The sequence below is a fragment of the Salvelinus fontinalis genome, chromosome 17 (genome assembly GCF_029448725.1).
Source record: "Salvelinus fontinalis isolate EN_2023a chromosome 17, ASM2944872v1, whole genome shotgun sequence".
In the NCBI taxonomy this organism is placed as follows: domain Eukaryota; kingdom Metazoa; phylum Chordata; class Actinopteri; order Salmoniformes; family Salmonidae; genus Salvelinus; species Salvelinus fontinalis.
In genome coordinates, this window is record NC_074681.1 from 37,747,436 (window position 1) to 37,764,414 (window position 16,979).

The window sequence follows — 16,979 nt, forward strand, 5'->3', positions numbered from 1 at the left end:
TGATAAAGTAGTTGAGTGCTATGGCTGTAGGGGGGACAGGAGGGGTGATGGGATGGGAAGAGCGGTCATAGAAGAGGCCTATCGGGAGATACAGTAAGTAGTGCCAATTCACACACACACACAGACACACACACACACACACACACACACACACACACACACACACAGAGCGAGATAGATCGACAGACAGATAGGCAGAATGAGACTCATCGACTGAGACTGCACAGTTAAAAAGTTAGATTATTATTGTTGGTGTCTTGTATTTATTCTGCTCAAAAGACTATTTAACTTTGAGCATGCAGGTTGAGAAAGTTCAAAATGTGCAAATCCAGGATCTGCTAATAGAAAACTGAAGGGGGCCGTACTTGCGAACATAAACAAGCATTTAAAGTTAAACAGGTTCTCATGCACAAAATGCGTATCAGCCAATTAAAATGTTTGATTTACTTGCACGTACTGTAAATTGTAGCTGGTCCCATCAGATGAAGTGATTACATATTGGCACAATTTTTGCAGCCAATTAAAATTGTAGATGTAGTCCTTAATTAACATACCTGTCACACAGCACTTTCTGATCATCAAAGCAACTAGACCAGGGATCATCAACTAGATTCAGCCACAGGTCGATTTTCTTCTTGAGAGGATAGTAAGGGGGCCAGAACATAATTACAAAAAAATTGTAGACGGAAAATTAACAGCAAGAAGCTCAAAAGGATATGTTTGACTCAAATATAATTTCAAACCTTGCTTACATTTATATATGATCACATCTCTTTATTATGCGTGGGAATAGTTTGGAACAGATTTAAAAACTCACTTGGAGCTGATATGCTGGTGTTTTTACAGTGTTTTTTTTAATGTCCAACCATAAAATTAAAATAAAATAACGTAATTTTGTTTGTGCTCAGAAAACTTGGGGACAAATAAAATAACCTGCGGGAAAAATTCGGACAGCGGACCACCAGTTGGGTTATCACGTGTATTTGACTGACCGGTCAAATTGCTTTCTGTGTAAAGTGCCTAGTTAATGTAATTGTCACAGACTGTGGCAAGGGTTAAGTTTTTCCCGCCTATGAAATGTTGATTTACATGTAGTGTATTGTGTTAGTGTGTTGAAAAGGGACGTAGTCTACTGCCAACAGCTTGAAATGAGAAAGGAATTGAATTTCAGCCTTGGACACACACTTCTATTGCCTAATAATCATATTGCATAGGCTATATTACATGGATGTGTAAAACCTTTTATATAGATTTTTTATAATCATTCGTCACATACTGTGTTATTTCACTCAAGGAGGATGATCCAAAGTGAACAGAAGAAATGGTTTGCGTTCCCGTTATCATCCTGCAGATGGCAGTATTGCAGATTGAAAATACAATGAGGAAGACACTTGGCTGTCATTAGTATATTCTTATGTAGGTAACACTTACATGCAGGCCTATAATGTTTTAGAGTTTATGCGTTATAATAAACATGCGTTTTGAATCCTCAACATAAAAGCACGATAAGAGGTGGGCTCGGAACCACGGTTAAAAAGCACTATCGATAACGAGTCAACCACTTTCGCAGTTTGTGATGAGGATAATAGCCCAAATGACTGCTATTGGACAACTTCTCAAGAGTCTATTAACGTTACTGTGTGTCAATCTAAATAACATTAACTGGCTGATTTTGATGGGGATTATTTTTAAATCAAAAGTTTGGACACCTACTCATTCATTCAAGGGTTTCTTTATTTTTAATATTTTCTACATTACAGAATAATAGTGAGGACATCAAAACTGAAATAAGACATGAAATCATGTAACCAAAAAAGTATTAAATCAAAATATATTTTATATTTGAGATTCTGTCACCTTGATGACAGCTTTGCACGCTCTTGACTGAGTAAATTTGTAGCAAAAGGGGATGTGTGAAATGTACTCCTAATCCTGAAGTGCCCCACTTGCATCTTCTCATTAGCTAGCTTTTGAGGTGGTGCAATCGGCTAAAACGCTCGAGGGAGGGCGATCACGTGCGCTAGTAAGGCAGAGGTCCCTTGTTCGTGCCAGTTATGGGCTGAATCGGGATGAAGTGGTACTCAGCAAGCAGCGTGACCAGTGTTGCCAACTAATTGTCAGGGTAAATTGCTAGAGGCAGGGTGATTTGTTGCTAAATGACGTTGGGACATCATTACGTAAAATAAACAATAACGTTACTCAAATTCACTGGCCATCTCGGCAAAAAATATGATTTCACATTTGTTCAGGTACTAACTCCCTCTTTTCTGTACAATTTTGATTGAGACACGTTGATCGATGCTGTAAATTCTGTTCAGGATCAAACATTCGTGACCAACTATATTCATTGGGTTTGGCTCGTCGAACCCGTACTACTGCTGCAGCCAACAATGATTTGCAATTTACTGAAATTGCTGCTTGCCTACTGCTGCCTGGGCACGAGCTGAGCGCCTGCTGCTGACGTCACTCACAATGCACCTTTGCAGCCAGGCACGTGTTTTGTGACTGACAGCAAATCGTTTGTGTCATTGAGGGAAAATGCGTGCATTTTAGCGTTTGAGTCACTTCAAAAGTTGCTAAAAGTTCCAAATCAATTTTTAAAAGTAGCTAAATTTGTTGCTAGGTGCTGTTTGAAAAAAAAAAAAAGTTGCCAGGGTAGTCTGAAAAGTTGCTAAACCTAGCAACATAATTGCTATGTTGACATCACTGAGCGTGACGTTCTTTACACTAGTACGCGATGAATACATCAATCTTGTGGCTGTCGAACTTGGATGAATTTGCTGTTTGTTTTGCAGATAATTTTTTTGCCCAATAGAAATAAATGGTAAATAATGTAGTTGTCCCTTGAGTCACAACGTGGAGATAAGGAATAACAAAATATATTTATTAACTCAAGTAAATACAATTAACAATGGTGTGTGTCTGTAGTCAGTAGCGTAAGTGAGTGGTTGTGTGCATAGATGTGATAATAAGGTGTGTTGAAAGGTGCCAAAATAAAACAGCCACAAAAATGCCAGTGTCTGCACAGAGAGAGTCTCCTCGCTGAATGGGGAAGAGGTGTATAAATCCCAGCACACACCCAGTCCAGGTGTGTCGCATTTCAATGACGACCCTCCTGGCTCCGCCCACCTAGTAAGGAAAACAAGAGCAAAGAGAACAAATTCGGCAGTGGGAGGAGGGCCCCCATAAAACCAGGGATCAAGGAACACCATACCAGTCAAACAAATTTGACCCAACCTGCATCCCAAATTGATACTGGGGGTACATGGTCACACTTCCACTTGCCCCAGCCAACCTCGTCCTTCCCAGACCTCAGCAACCTTTACACACAGGAAGCAGCATTTAAGACAAAAGACCAGAAGGGAACAAACAGGAGCGATAGAACAGGACAATACCAAACATAACAGGTCAGTCACGTGGACATTCAGGAACAGGGTGCACGAGAGAGCGTGTCAGCAACAAGCTCCAAGAAAAAGAACGTCTCAGGGTCCTCATTAAATTTTGTCAACAACCGTAAGTTCCCAACAATATCAAATGTGTCCGAGGCATGATCGAAAGAGGAGCGACCCCTAGGTAAATCTGGGTCACCTTCCCAGAGCAAACTCGAGAGCTTTCCTTCCCTAACCAACTCTAATCGCTCTTGTTGCAGTTTGATTTTAGCACGCTCCAAATCCTGTTTAAATACCAGTTATTTTTCATACTTTACACGATCATGCTCCAGCTGTAACAGCACCAGTTATTTCTGCTGATCAAAAAGAAGATTAAGGCTAACAGATGGAGCAGCCATTGTAACGAAACAGGGAGACCGAGTCCTCAGCAGAGGCTGCCCCATTGCTAATTTCAAGAACACCTCTCCATCAGAGTGGCTTTCAATATCAACCTAACAGAATTTTTAGAAGTTTATCACTAATTTGAACCTTGTAGTGTTGAGACCTTCCACAGCTGTTCTTTAGTACATAATTCTAACAGTTCCTCTGATAGAAAAGTGAATGAACTTTTCTACGCAAGACACCATAGTCACAAGTAAATAAACAAATTCTTGCTCTTCCCCTCTGCTGAGTACACCAGACCACCAGAGAAATGACAATCACACTGGGAACCACAAGAGAGATGAGATATATATATTTGGAGCTTCCCCAAAACCTACAATAACTCAACCCTAGTCTTCGTGCGGATTTGAAGTGAAAAACAACAGCATGCTGGCAGATTCCCCCAAGCCACGGATGTGCTCCTGAGACAACTGCTCAGTGCAGACACCACAGAAGTAACCATGCCCAACATATTCCAAAGTGAAACAAGTCACTAAGCCTAACAGGGAAAAAAGAAAACGCTATAGCTCCAGATAGCAAGTGTCACTACCCTACCCAAATCTCCCACTGAGGTACACAGCCAATTGTACTCACCTCAGACCAATGTCCCAAAAGCGAGTAGAGCAAGAGTTTCCAGCCTGGAAACTAACCAATGTACTCTCCAATGCAGCACACAAACTATCCACCGCAGCAACCAACACTGACCCTACCAAACATTACAACTCAAAAGCTGTAACAAAAGTTACAATGCACCTACAGAGTTCTCAAACATTAACTCCACATTTCCCCCCCAAACACATACTAGTATTATTCTTTCATAATGCAACATAGTGCTATATGTCAAAATGTCTAGGAAGCAACCTCATGATCCCAGACACGAACCTGCTCGAAGTCCATAAAAAGTTAGAAAACACGGAGATAAGGAATAACAAAATATATTTATTAACTGAACTAAATACAATTAACAATGGTGTGTGTGTAGGCAGTAATATAAGTGAGTGTGCATAAAATGTGATAATGAGGGGTGTTGAAAGGTGCCAAAGTAAACAAACAAAACGGCCACAAAAAAAATCTACTAGTGTCTGCACGGAGAAAGTCTCCTGAATGAATGGGGAAGAGGTGCATTTATCCCGGGACACACGAGCCCAGGTGTGTCCCATTTCACTGATGACCCTCCCAGCTCCGCCCACCGACATTCTATTAAGGAAAACAAGAGCAAAGAGAAAGAATTCGGCAGACAGAGTGGGAGGGTCGTCACAAATTGTAAATCAATTATTTATTGTATTTTATTTTTTTCCTGGTTACATGATCACAGCATATTTTTTATATTTATTTGTATTCTTTTACTTACAGATTTTTTTATATTTAAAAAATATTGTGTTTGAATGAATTTTGCTGCTTCTCTCATGGCCCAAATATTAGTTGACTTTACATTGGTGAAAGAAACACATGTGAGACAAGCATTTCTGTTTGCTTTCTCACTTTTAAAGACAAAAACTCTCACAGACAGACCACATTGTTGAGATTCATTTATTGAGTGTTTTTTTCCTATCAAGGGGACACTCCCAAATGAATTGAGGAAAAACACAGACAAAGTCTGCTGTTATTTCCTGAACACGTTAGTACTTGTAAAGGTTTCTACTAAGACGGCGATGATGACTCAGCTGCACGGCCCGGTAGCTATCTCTCACATCTTCTGCTGCCTCTCCATTTAATTTTCATTCTTTTACCTCTCTCACCCTCATTTTCTTTTTCCCTCTACTGAATCCCTCCTTCCTACTGGTCAAGTTCACCCCCAGTTGTAAACTCAGGGCACCATTAGAGATTGAGGCACTAATCACAAAGCCTACTATACGTACTACAGTGTTAATGTATCCACACACTTATAACATGTCAATCAAAGGAGCTCTCACCCTGTGACAGAGTTACAGTACAAGTGATCGACAGATACATCACCCCTGTCGTGGATAGTTTGAATGATGGAATGAAATGTGAAAGGATTGATGGAAGGAAGGATGGATGGTTGGATGGATGGGTGGGTGGGTGGGTGGGTGGGTGGGTGGATGGAGGGATGAGTGTATTAGAAGGTTCTTTGTCACAGGGTTGGTTTGTGTCTGTGTCTCTATTGAGCTCTCAGGTAGGGGGCGCCATTCTGTGATTCCAGTGCTGGTTTAGGTTTTCTTGAAGACCTGCTTGCACACAACTCCACAAGCTCTCAGCTCCTGCAGAGTGAACAGAAGGTAAAATGATGTTCCATCGAGTGATTAAACAGGATTTTTAATAAATCCCATTGATTAATTCATTATTAGTTTTTTTATACCCCCCTATCATCATTAATTGAGGTAAACAGCTGTGAAGATGTCAAAAATGTTCACAGTAATCAATCTCGTCTATGGAAAAAACCACAGGCAAATCACATGTACTTGCAGTTATACTTTTAACCAGCAGAGGCAGCTGCTGTTCAGTGTTCCTGGGCTTAGTGACTCCAGGGAGCCACTCTGCTAATGAATAATTTCATGGCTACTAATTGCGAACATCTGTTAGAATCACTTTGACTAAATTATTTGGCAGTCAGTTGCCTTTTACTCAGCTTTGATGACAATAATCATAGCAATGAAAATCCGTAATGACAAGGTAATGAAAGTGGTCATACGGTAGTCATTGTCGAGGTCAGTAGATTTACTAATGTTTATGTATGGGTACACTAGAGGTGCACTACAAAGATACTATTTTATTGAGGGTCCCTAAACTCCAATTCTATCCACAAAGTGTAGGAATTTTGTCATGGAGTATTTGCCCTGGTGGTCCACACTTAGTTAAAATCTTGTTTGTGAGGTTACCAAAGCCAGAAACCAGCTATATTTTCACAAAAGCTTTGAATAAATTTTTTTTATCTCTGCTATTTATTGTTTTACATGTTCATCTGATCTGAGATCTGTTGTGACAAAACGTGAAATCAGGAACTGAGGAAGAAGACTTGCATTCAAATGCCATGAATGAATGTGTTCTCTTACCAGATGAAGCTCATCCCCCTCCACCCAATGGGTCCAGCCTCTTCCTTCTTTCTCTCCCTTCTGCACACACACCAGATTGTCTCCCTCCCATGAGATAGTGGTCTACACACACACACACACACAGTAGTGTGCAGGAATATATAACACCTTACAGACTTACAGACAGACGCATGCAAACACACACACACTTTTCTTTTCTCAGCAAAGCAAAATAGTGTTCTAATTTGTTCAGTTTATGATGGAGAAAACAATATGCTAGAGGACTTGAATGAGATCTTCCTCCCATGTTGTTGAAGTCACCAGCTACTCTACAGAGAGTAATCCAATTTTATTTTTATTTATTTTTATTTCACCTTTAATTGAGAACAAGTTCTCATTTGCAACTGCGATCTGGCCAAGATAAATCATAGCAATTCGACACATACAACAACACAGTTACACATGGAATAAACAAAACATACAGTCAATAATACAGTAGAACAAAAGAAAACAAAAAGTCTATATACAGTGAGTGCAAATGAGGTAAGATAAGAGATGAACTACTCTACCCATCAGCATCTTCAACACACGACCTAATGCCAGTACATATTCATACCAACAAATTAGTTTTCTCCTAGTGTTAAAGGAAAACTATATTTTGGTATTTGTTTAATTAGTCCATTGTTGACATAGTCACAAAAAGTTTTCGAGATATGTAACTTTCAAAAAACAGAAATCCTCTCCATTATGATGCATTTTGCATCATATTATGCTATGTTTTGCATCATGCAAAATGCATCAGTGTATGATTTCTGTATTTTGAAAGTTACATATCTTGAAAACATTTTGGGACTATGTCAACAATGGACTAATGAAACAAATACCAAAATATAGTTTTTGGGTCCAGTTTTCCTTTAAGTAATAATGACTATACAGTATATATTCAATAATTCCCATATATTATACACACCAGCTCTTTCATGACATAAACAAGTTAGGATTCAACTGTATAAATAGTCATAAAGGTGTGGTAAAGTTATAGGTATAGCAAGGTCTCACAAATGGGAAGTTACAACAATACAGAATATAGTTGGCCCAGTGGCCAATAACGGACTTTCATTCCCTGATGGTACTTGCAGCCGCCCACAAGGTAATGGTTTATGGGCTTGGAAAGAAATCAGCCTACAGGCTTACAAGGGCTGTTCTTTTTTGGGGGGAGAAAAATATGCAGATCCTAATCAGGTCCCAGGAAAAAAATAATCTTATCAGAAGAAAAATTGTATCATACAAGTTTTCTCAGATCTCCTGACTAACCTTCTCACCCTGTCCTCTATTGCCCGATTCACACTACAGGGCAGAGCCAAATTGTACTGTGATAGCTTGGATATTTCGTTTTCACATTGTCCTTTTCAGCAGTTCCAGCAACCTCGGTGGATGCCCAACTAGGCCAGCTCAGTGCAGCTAGGTTTGGCTCTGCTCTGTTCGGCTCAGTAGTGTGAAAAGCCCTTATATGTTTTCAAGGACACCAGTGTCTTCTCTAATGCAGCAATCTACTGCTTCCCCCTTAGTCTCAACTCAAGGCCCCTTGTGTTCGCAGTGGTACCTTAATCAAATATTGATGAGCACACATAAGGATTGCCCTTTGGGATCTCACGCTAGAGGGAATATGACAAACCACTACTGAAACATCAAAATGAATCTTTGTTCCATATCTCTAGTCTCCAGAAATACGTTTTGGTAGCCTTTTAAAAAACAACTGAATGTGTGATGGAAATGTTTTTGTCAACTCACCATGCATTTTCTGTCATCCACCCCTGACAGATCCTCCTCAAACTCCTTGCCAACATGGAAATCCATGTTGTAGTTCTTAAAGGTACTGAGAGTCTTGATGACCACGTGGTCGCCATCATGACTGATGTCTTTGTCGGGCTTCAATAAGGTGGCAATTTTCCTAATGGCAACATTAACATCTGTGTGATGGGTCTCCAAAAACGGAAAGAGAGAGAGAGAGAGAGAGAGAGAGAGAGAGAGAGAGAGATTAACACTGAGGAGCAGGAAGGCTACAGTCATCTATAGCCTAACATCACTTTCATAACCTCTGTTTCTGTATAGGCCATAACTGGATCTAATACCAGGAATCTTGCTATTTTTTGGGATACTTTGTAAATATGCAGCACTTTCAAAACCATTATTTTAGATAACGTAGATAGATATATTAATGCCTAGAGCTCAATATTGACCGCAGGGCGCAGTGGTCCTGATGCAACGGAACTCGACGTATGGAGCAGCAGTATCCTTGCGCATCATCCATTTGACTGAAGTTTGGAGTCCCCCTTAAACTAATCATCCCCCAAAAAATGCTGTAACAACTCACCGAGGGCCTTTAAGTACTCCTCGAAGTTGTCATTTGAGATCATTTTCCAATACCCATTCAGATCAACTGGCATATTGGCTGTGTTTCTAGTATCCTTACTTCCAGTGAAATGGGCAAAAGAGATCCGATATCGCTGTTTACTTGCGACGGAATGCATGACTGCTGTCCAGGCCTCCTATTTGAACCAGAACCCCTTTAATCCGATTACTTAATGGCTTCTTTTTTTTTTTTTTACAAGAATTGGAAACTCCCCCCTCCCACCACCGCTGATCCGCGCAAACTGCGCATTTGGAACGAGCCATACATCAATTAGTCCCAGCCTAGACTCAAGAGAAAAGGCTGGGGACGAGATTATACATATGGGACAGGTGGGTAAATTGAGCCATAGGGGTAAATTGAACCACCTTTGAAACAATACACAAAATGTATCATTTGACCAAATATTTATGAATAGGTCATCATTTCATGGAGTCCTTGAAGGAAGAAACTACATGGAAAAAGTGGTAAGCATATTAGGTCCAAAAAACGTATTTTATCACCAACACCAATTCATTTATTGTGTTAGAGGTTTCATGATGCTTGCATCTAAACCAAAGTAGTTAATTTAAAGATGGTTATGTGCATCAGTTGGGGTCTCTATAAGCTTCAATATGAGGTCCTAACCCTAGCATGAAAGTGCAGCCATGTAGCTGTGTGGGGTAATATAGTAAAATTTTTATCCTTGGAGTAAATTGAGCCAATGGCAAGTTGAACAAATGTAAGTGTTTTCTTCCTAGGAATGATGCAAGGCATTATCCCTGGAACATAAGGTAACAACGGGGCCTGGCAAATGTTAAAAGTGTTTTAAAAGTACAACTTGTTTGTTAGATGTTAATGTTAAGCCTGTGTTCAAATATGCTTAACATGATTACAAGACAATAAAGCGATTGTGATGAATTGTGTTTGGGAAATAAATATATAAGCTATCAAAATAAAAAATAATGAGTCACACTCTACATATAAACTCCTAGTAATTTATTGGGTAAATCACCAACGTTTCGGCATTACTGTGTCTTCTTTTTATAGCTTGTAGTTTATTCGTCGTTAGTCAGCCCCTCTACATAAAATACTTTTCTCTGGGTGTGCGCCAGCTCATGTTTTTTATTCGGGATTTAAAGTGTTGTTTTTTTAAAATGTGGTAATATTTAATTCAGTACAGAAATTTGTAGGTGGCTTAATTTACCCTGTCCCTATGCTCAATTTAAGTTATACCAAGAGACACTTCTTTTGGACAAACTATGTTTTCAAAACCGTACGGTTGACATGATTATTTACAGGGATACTCAACATCTTCAAATATATGTTGATATCTTTGTTAGAAATAACTGCATGGGTGTTTCTTAATATGCATACTGCCGTGCTCCGCACTTTCATGCTCCGAGTGCGTTCTCTGACCACGTTCTCTTGAGTACGTTCTTGTGAGGACGAGAGTGTGGAGAATGCATAAAGCAATACGTTTGAGAAGCACTCGGACCCACGTACTGTATTACCTCACGCTTCCACCGAACCTTCTTCCAGCCAGGACAATGGCAACAAGACAAAACAAGATATGCACAAAGAAAACGTTTTACTTCATAATTATCAGCTAGATATGTGAATTGTAATAATCTAACATAATTATCTAGCCAGCCAGCTAGTAAAACAGGCAAAATGACCTTAAACTAATGTTAAGCAAGGTACATTTTTTGCTGGTAGCTATAGTACCAATTATTCGTGATAGCCCCATTGACGTACTATGGATTTACCCATTCCCCGAACCGTCTTCCAGACAGGACAACAATGGAAAGAGATGAAACAAGATATACACAAACCAACCGTTTTACTTTATAACCTTCAGCTAGCTATATGTGAAGCAAAATAATGTAGCTAATCAGATAGTTGAAAAGGCAAACGGAGTACACATTCGAGAAGTGCCCTCCGTGCTCCGTTTCGCATACTTTGATTTGGACTCATTCTTTGACCCTCCCGTGCTCCAATTTCCGTAGTTCGCAGCACAGTAGTATGTATTTTGAGAAACACCCCATATTCCCTTGACCGAGCTATGCTGAATGTAAAAAATGGCTAAATTTACCTCACTTTCCTCTGCATTAAGGCATGTGCTATATATTTAAAAGTGCTTAATAAGATCAGCTAGGAGTAGGTTAAGAGGATTTCTTTTATCAATTCGGCCTAGTTTGGATGAAAAACAACATTTTCAGTGTCATTTTATGATACATGTTTTCATGGTATGACAAAAAAAGATAGGCTACTATCTTATTCAAACCACATAACTATTGAAAACACATTTAAAAAATGCAGCGCAATGCGCATAACCTCCGCGGCTCTGTTTAGCACAATGTTCTTGAAGGCGACCATATACGACTGGTCTGGCACATCATTTGTAATGAAGTAATTTAGCTAATTCGATTATAGCCGTCTTTTGAGCTGACCATGGCAGCCACTATTTTAGTAACACATGCCAAGTGGATTGGTAACACAGAGACATTTCGCTTGGCATTCTTTTAATTGAGAAAATACCTCTCGTTGTTGCAGGGGACTGTCGGGATTACTGAAATCCTGAGAGAAAAGCTCTGAGTCACCCAGTGTGACATCCGATAGAGGAGTATAGAATGGCTAGGCCTACTCAATGAAGAGCTCAATGTGGTATGCAACAAGCACCTGCTGCTTGCATCGAGAGGAAGAATAGAAATACAAAACCTGTATCCTGCTGACTAACCCCCCCCCCCCCCCCCCCCCCAATGGCTTTGGTGCTATTTTCACAAATATGTGGTGAATTTTCAAAACTCTTAGTACAAAACTAGTAGTAACACTAGTAACGCAGCCAGTCTTATATTCAAAACCTTTTGTTGTACATTCATTTTGGAGACATATTTCACCACACAATCATTGATCCAAAATATACATTTACTGTGAAATATCATGAGAACATTGATTTAATCACAAAAACACTACATAATGATATCTTCTCAATTGAGTTGTTTTAACAGCCAGTTCATCCAATAGCAAAAAATGCAAGATACATTTTTCTAAATTGCCCTTTGAATGTAATATGCTACAGTTCTGTACATTGTAGTACATTACACTGCTCTAACATTAGGCAATACATTTGCACTATCCATCAAAAATTGACTGAAAATCCCATTTCCATCATTTATATCCCATGTGTGATCAAAGGTGTGATCCTTGAAGACATTTTTCACAATCTTTGATGCAAAAAATACATGTCTTGTTCAGTTATAATTACAACAATGATGAACTGTAATCAAATGAAACAAATGAAAGAAACAAAAGTTTAGCAGGCAATAGTTTGCATCAAGCCTGTCTTGAGCATTTAGCCATAGGTTGTCATCGACATCGCAGTCATAAAATAATGCAATATTCACAACAGGTCTAAATATATGTGTTATGACAGTGTTATGGCTATATTATAACAGGTTATGACAAGTTATGTCAGCTGTTATGACATTTTATGACATGGTTATGATGCTGGGTGACGCTCCAAACTGTGCTCAGGTGCATCCTTGAGATGTCACAACAACTTGATTGGAGTCCACCTGTGGCCAATTCAATTGTTTGGGCATGATTTGAAAAGTAACACACCTGTCTATATAAGGTACCATAAGCACAGGCACAGGCACACTACAGTATATGGGACTGTGAAAATCCATTACGCTTTTTTGTTTAACAGCTTGTTTTAAAAGTGACAGGACTGGGGATTTGGAGTAATTTGTGCAGATAAACCATGGCAACCTGTATTCATGGAAAGAGTGCTCAATTCCATGTGTGGTATATGTAGTTCCAACTAAGACCAAAAGCTACTCATGACTACCTAAACTTCTAGAGCTCAGACTCCATTTTGACATGGTTCTACATCACCTTCAGAAGGTATTCATACCCCTTGACTCATTCCACATTTTGTTGTGTTACAGCCTGAAGTCAACCATTTTAAATATATTTTTTTGCCAAGATAATCCACCCACCTGACAGGTGTGGCATATCAAGAAGCTGATTAAACAGCATGATCATAGGTACACAGGTGCACCTTGTGCTGTGGACAATAAACGACCACTAATAGGTGCACTTTTGTCATACAACACAATGCCACGGATGTCTTAAGTTTTGAGGGAGTGTGTAATTGGCATGCTGACTGCAGGAATGTCTACCAGAGCTGTTGCCAGAGAATTTAATGTTAATTTCTTTACCATAAGCTGCCTCCGACGCCGTTTTAGGTAATTTAGGTAAACGTCCAACCGGCCTCAACCGCAGACCGACCACGTGTAACCACGCCAGCCCAGGACCTCCACATCCGGGTACTTCACCTGCGAGATTGTCTGTCACCAGCCACAAACTTTCAGAAAACGGCTCAGGGAAGCTCATCTGTGTGCTCGTCATCTTCAACAGGGTCTTGACCTGACTGCAGTTTGGCGTTGGAACCGACTTCAGTGGGTAAATGCTCACCTGCAATGACCACTGGCATGCTGGAGAAGTGTGCTCTTCAAGGATGAATCCTGGTTTCAACTGTACCAGGAAGATGGCAGACCGTGTATGGCGTCCTGTTGGCGAGCGGTTTGCTGATGTCAACCTTGTGAACAGAATGCCCCATGGTGGCGGTGGGGTTATGTTATGGGCAGGCATAAGCTACAGACAATGAACAGAATTGCATTTTATCGATGGCAATTTGAATGCACAGAGATACCGTGACGAGATCCTGAGGCCCATTGTTGTGCCATTCATCTGCCGCCATCACCTCATGTTTCAGCATGATAATGCATGGCCCCGTGTCGCAAGGATCTGTACACAATTCCTGGACGCTGAAAATGTCCCAGTTCTTTCATGGCCTGTATACTCACCAGACATGTCACCATTTGAGCATGTTTGTGATGCTCTGGGTCGACGTGTACGACAGCGTGTTCCAGTTCCTGCCAATATCCAGCATCTTCGCACAGCCACTGAAGAGGAGTGGGACAACATTCCACAGGCTGATCAACTCTATGTGAAGGAGTTGTTGCGCTGCATGAGGCAAATGGTGATCACACCAGATACCGACTGGTTTTCTGATCCTCGTCCCTACCCCACAAGTATCTGTAACCACCAGTTGCATATCTGTATTCCCAGTCATGTGACATCCATAGATTAGGGGCTAATTTTACTTAAATTTGTGTGTATTAGGTAGTTGTTGTGGAATTGTTAGATCACATGTAAGATATTGCTGCACTGTCGGAACTAGAAGCACAAGCATTTTGCTACACTCACAATAACAGCTGCTAACCATGTGTATGTGACCAATACAATTTGATAATTAATTTTTTCAATTGACTGATTTCCTTATATAAACTGTAACTCAGTAAAATCTTTGAAATTGTTGCTTTTATGTTATTTTTGTTCAGTGTGGATAATGTCTCCCCAAAGGAATTTATGATAAGAGTTCTTTCTGACAGATATCCACCAGACTTGGATAGGAATGGTGTGTGTCTATTAGTGTGTTTGGCTCAATTTACACTTGTATCTTCCCTGGACAATACTGAAACTTTAATGCAACCCCCCCCCCCCCCAAAAAAAAGAATCATTAGCTGTAATGAGCAAGCTGCTCCCATAAAGCTGCTTCCATAGTGAAGCATGCGTAAGGGGGAATAAAGGATAACTTAGTTGGCTTCAGAATATAAAAAAACAGACCCTATACATATTTCAACCTAAATAAGATTCAAACTAGGCAATTAAACAGCGAGGAAAGGAGGCCGGTACCAATTTAGAGGCTTATAACTAATGGAAGATGGTTGCAGCTCAGTTGATGCCAAGAGAGAGGCCCAGTTCCATTTTAGTCCATTTCGCATAAAATAAATTGTGTTGAAAGGAAGGCCAATTTAAATTGTTGTAAAATACTTCTCATGCAGTTGTTTAAGTGTGAGTATAGCAAATTTGATTTGTTAATTCAACTACTTGTATAGTTGATTACTTAAAAATACTCATTATAGAATTGCCATTGGAACCACAAAGGGGCAGGTAAAGAGCCTCATGCGGATCTAGAGCCACACGTTGCAGACCACTGACCAATCCAATCCTTTTAGATCTTTGAACATATAAAGGAGAAGGGGCTAGGGGCTGGAATGGGACTGAGCTAGAGAGTGCAATGTAAAGGAGGGTCTTAATTGTGGGGGGGGTGGCAGTTAGTGGTGGGACCACTGTCCCTCCTTATGCTCTCTTGGTACTGCTTAAGTATCCGACCATAATGGTACCTCAAATCCAAATTAAATTGTATTAGTCACATGCTTCGTAAACGACCGGTGTAGACTAACAGTGAAATAGGTACTTACGGGTCTTTCCCAACAATGCAGAGAGAGGAAAGATATAAAAGTAATAACACTGATAATAATAATTGCAGACCAAAGTAAAGGGAGAAACTAACATGACAAACGCAAAGAAAACCAATGAAGGAATCTACTGTTGAGAGCAAAGCCTCTTACAGATGTTTCAGAAGATCTCTGTAGGGGTTGGGTTACGTAATATCACAGGTTCCTACAGCCCTGCTCCAATGTGGCCACATCATGGGTTTAATCTGCTCCCTTGTTGTGCAAACACTGCTTAGAGCGTCGACAACTTGCACAACAAGATTTGTCAGAGCAGGGGGACAAGGAGAGAGTTATATAATGCATCACAAGTGGAATCAGCACTTTGGCTGTGTGTGCATTTGTGTGTGTGTGTGTGTGTGTGTGTGTGTGTGTGCGTGTTTACATTCGCATGGGTGCACATACGCTCCCTTACGCAATTATTTGGACAGTGAAGCTAAAACTTTTAATTTAGCTCTTGGCATATACTCCAGCAAATGTTTAAGTATTAGGTACCAGTGCAGAATTTCACCTTTTATTTTAGGGTATTTTCATACGTATCTCTTTTACCGTTTAGAAATTAAAGCACTATGTATCTAGTCCCCCCATTTGAAGGTGTCTTAAGTATTAAAGTAGTCAAAAGTTTAGTATTTTATCACATATTCCTAGCATGCAATGACTACATTGGGGATGGGCAACTAGCAGTCTGTCTTATTGTTGCTAGGTAGAATAGCAGAATACTACACAAGGTGCAATTTTAAAATTTGGTTGTGCATCAGTTTCTCTTATGTCAGTCACTGATAGTCAGTCAATTAGCCCATGTCAGCTAACATTATTTACATTGGTAAGTCAGTGTAGCGGCCAGCAATCTAAACTTGTTATCATGATCGAACTACCGGCTGAGGGGCCCCCATTCATTCTGTTAGTCAGTCTCAATCAGATATTGTAACGCTCGTCTTCCTCCTCTTCTGAGGAGGATTAGTAGGAAGGATCGGAGGACCAATGCGCAGTGTGGTAAGTGTCCATATTTTAATAAAGAAATAGAACACTGAACAAAAACAACAAAGTGAACGAAAAAGCCCCGTATGGTGACAACACAGACACAGGAACACAATCACCCACAATGACAAAACAGCCTACCTAAATATGGCTCCCAATCAGAGACAACGACTGACACCTGCCTCTGATTGAGAACCATATCAGGCCAAACACATAGAAACAGACAAACTAGACATACAACATAGAATGCCCACTCACATCACACCCTGACCAAACAAAACATAGAAACGTACAAAGCAAACTATGGTCAGGGCGTGACAGTACCCCCCCCCCCAAAGGTGCGGACTCCAGCCGCAAAACCTATAGGGGAGGGTCTGGGTGGGCATCTGTCCGCGGTGGCGGCTCTGGCGCGGGACGTGGACCCCACTCCACCATAGTCATA

General features: G+C 40.3%; 1 protein-coding gene across 2 annotated transcripts; it reads right to left on the reverse strand.

The window, feature by feature from the left end:
* Positions 1–5,323: 5,323 nt before the first annotated feature.
* On the reverse strand, positions 5,324–9,382 carry LOC129814295 (retinol-binding protein 1-like). Of its 2 annotated transcripts, none has more exons than XM_055867329.1 (4): positions 9,177–9,382; positions 8,594–8,772; positions 6,824–6,883; positions 5,324–6,031 (listed from the first exon to the last, which is right to left on the reverse strand). In XM_055867329.1, exons 1-4 carry the CDS (start codon positions 9,331–9,333, stop codon positions 5,981–5,983), a joined length of 447 nt encoding a protein of 148 aa, XP_055723304.1. In that variant the 5' UTR covers positions 9,334–9,382; the 3' UTR covers positions 5,324–5,980. The 2 variants fall into 2 exon arrangements, with proteins under 2 accessions (XP_055723304.1, XP_055723303.1); XM_055867328.1 differs by having other exon boundaries at positions 6,824–6,925; positions 9,177–9,370.
* Between the last annotated feature and the right edge of the window lie 7,597 nt (positions 9,383–16,979).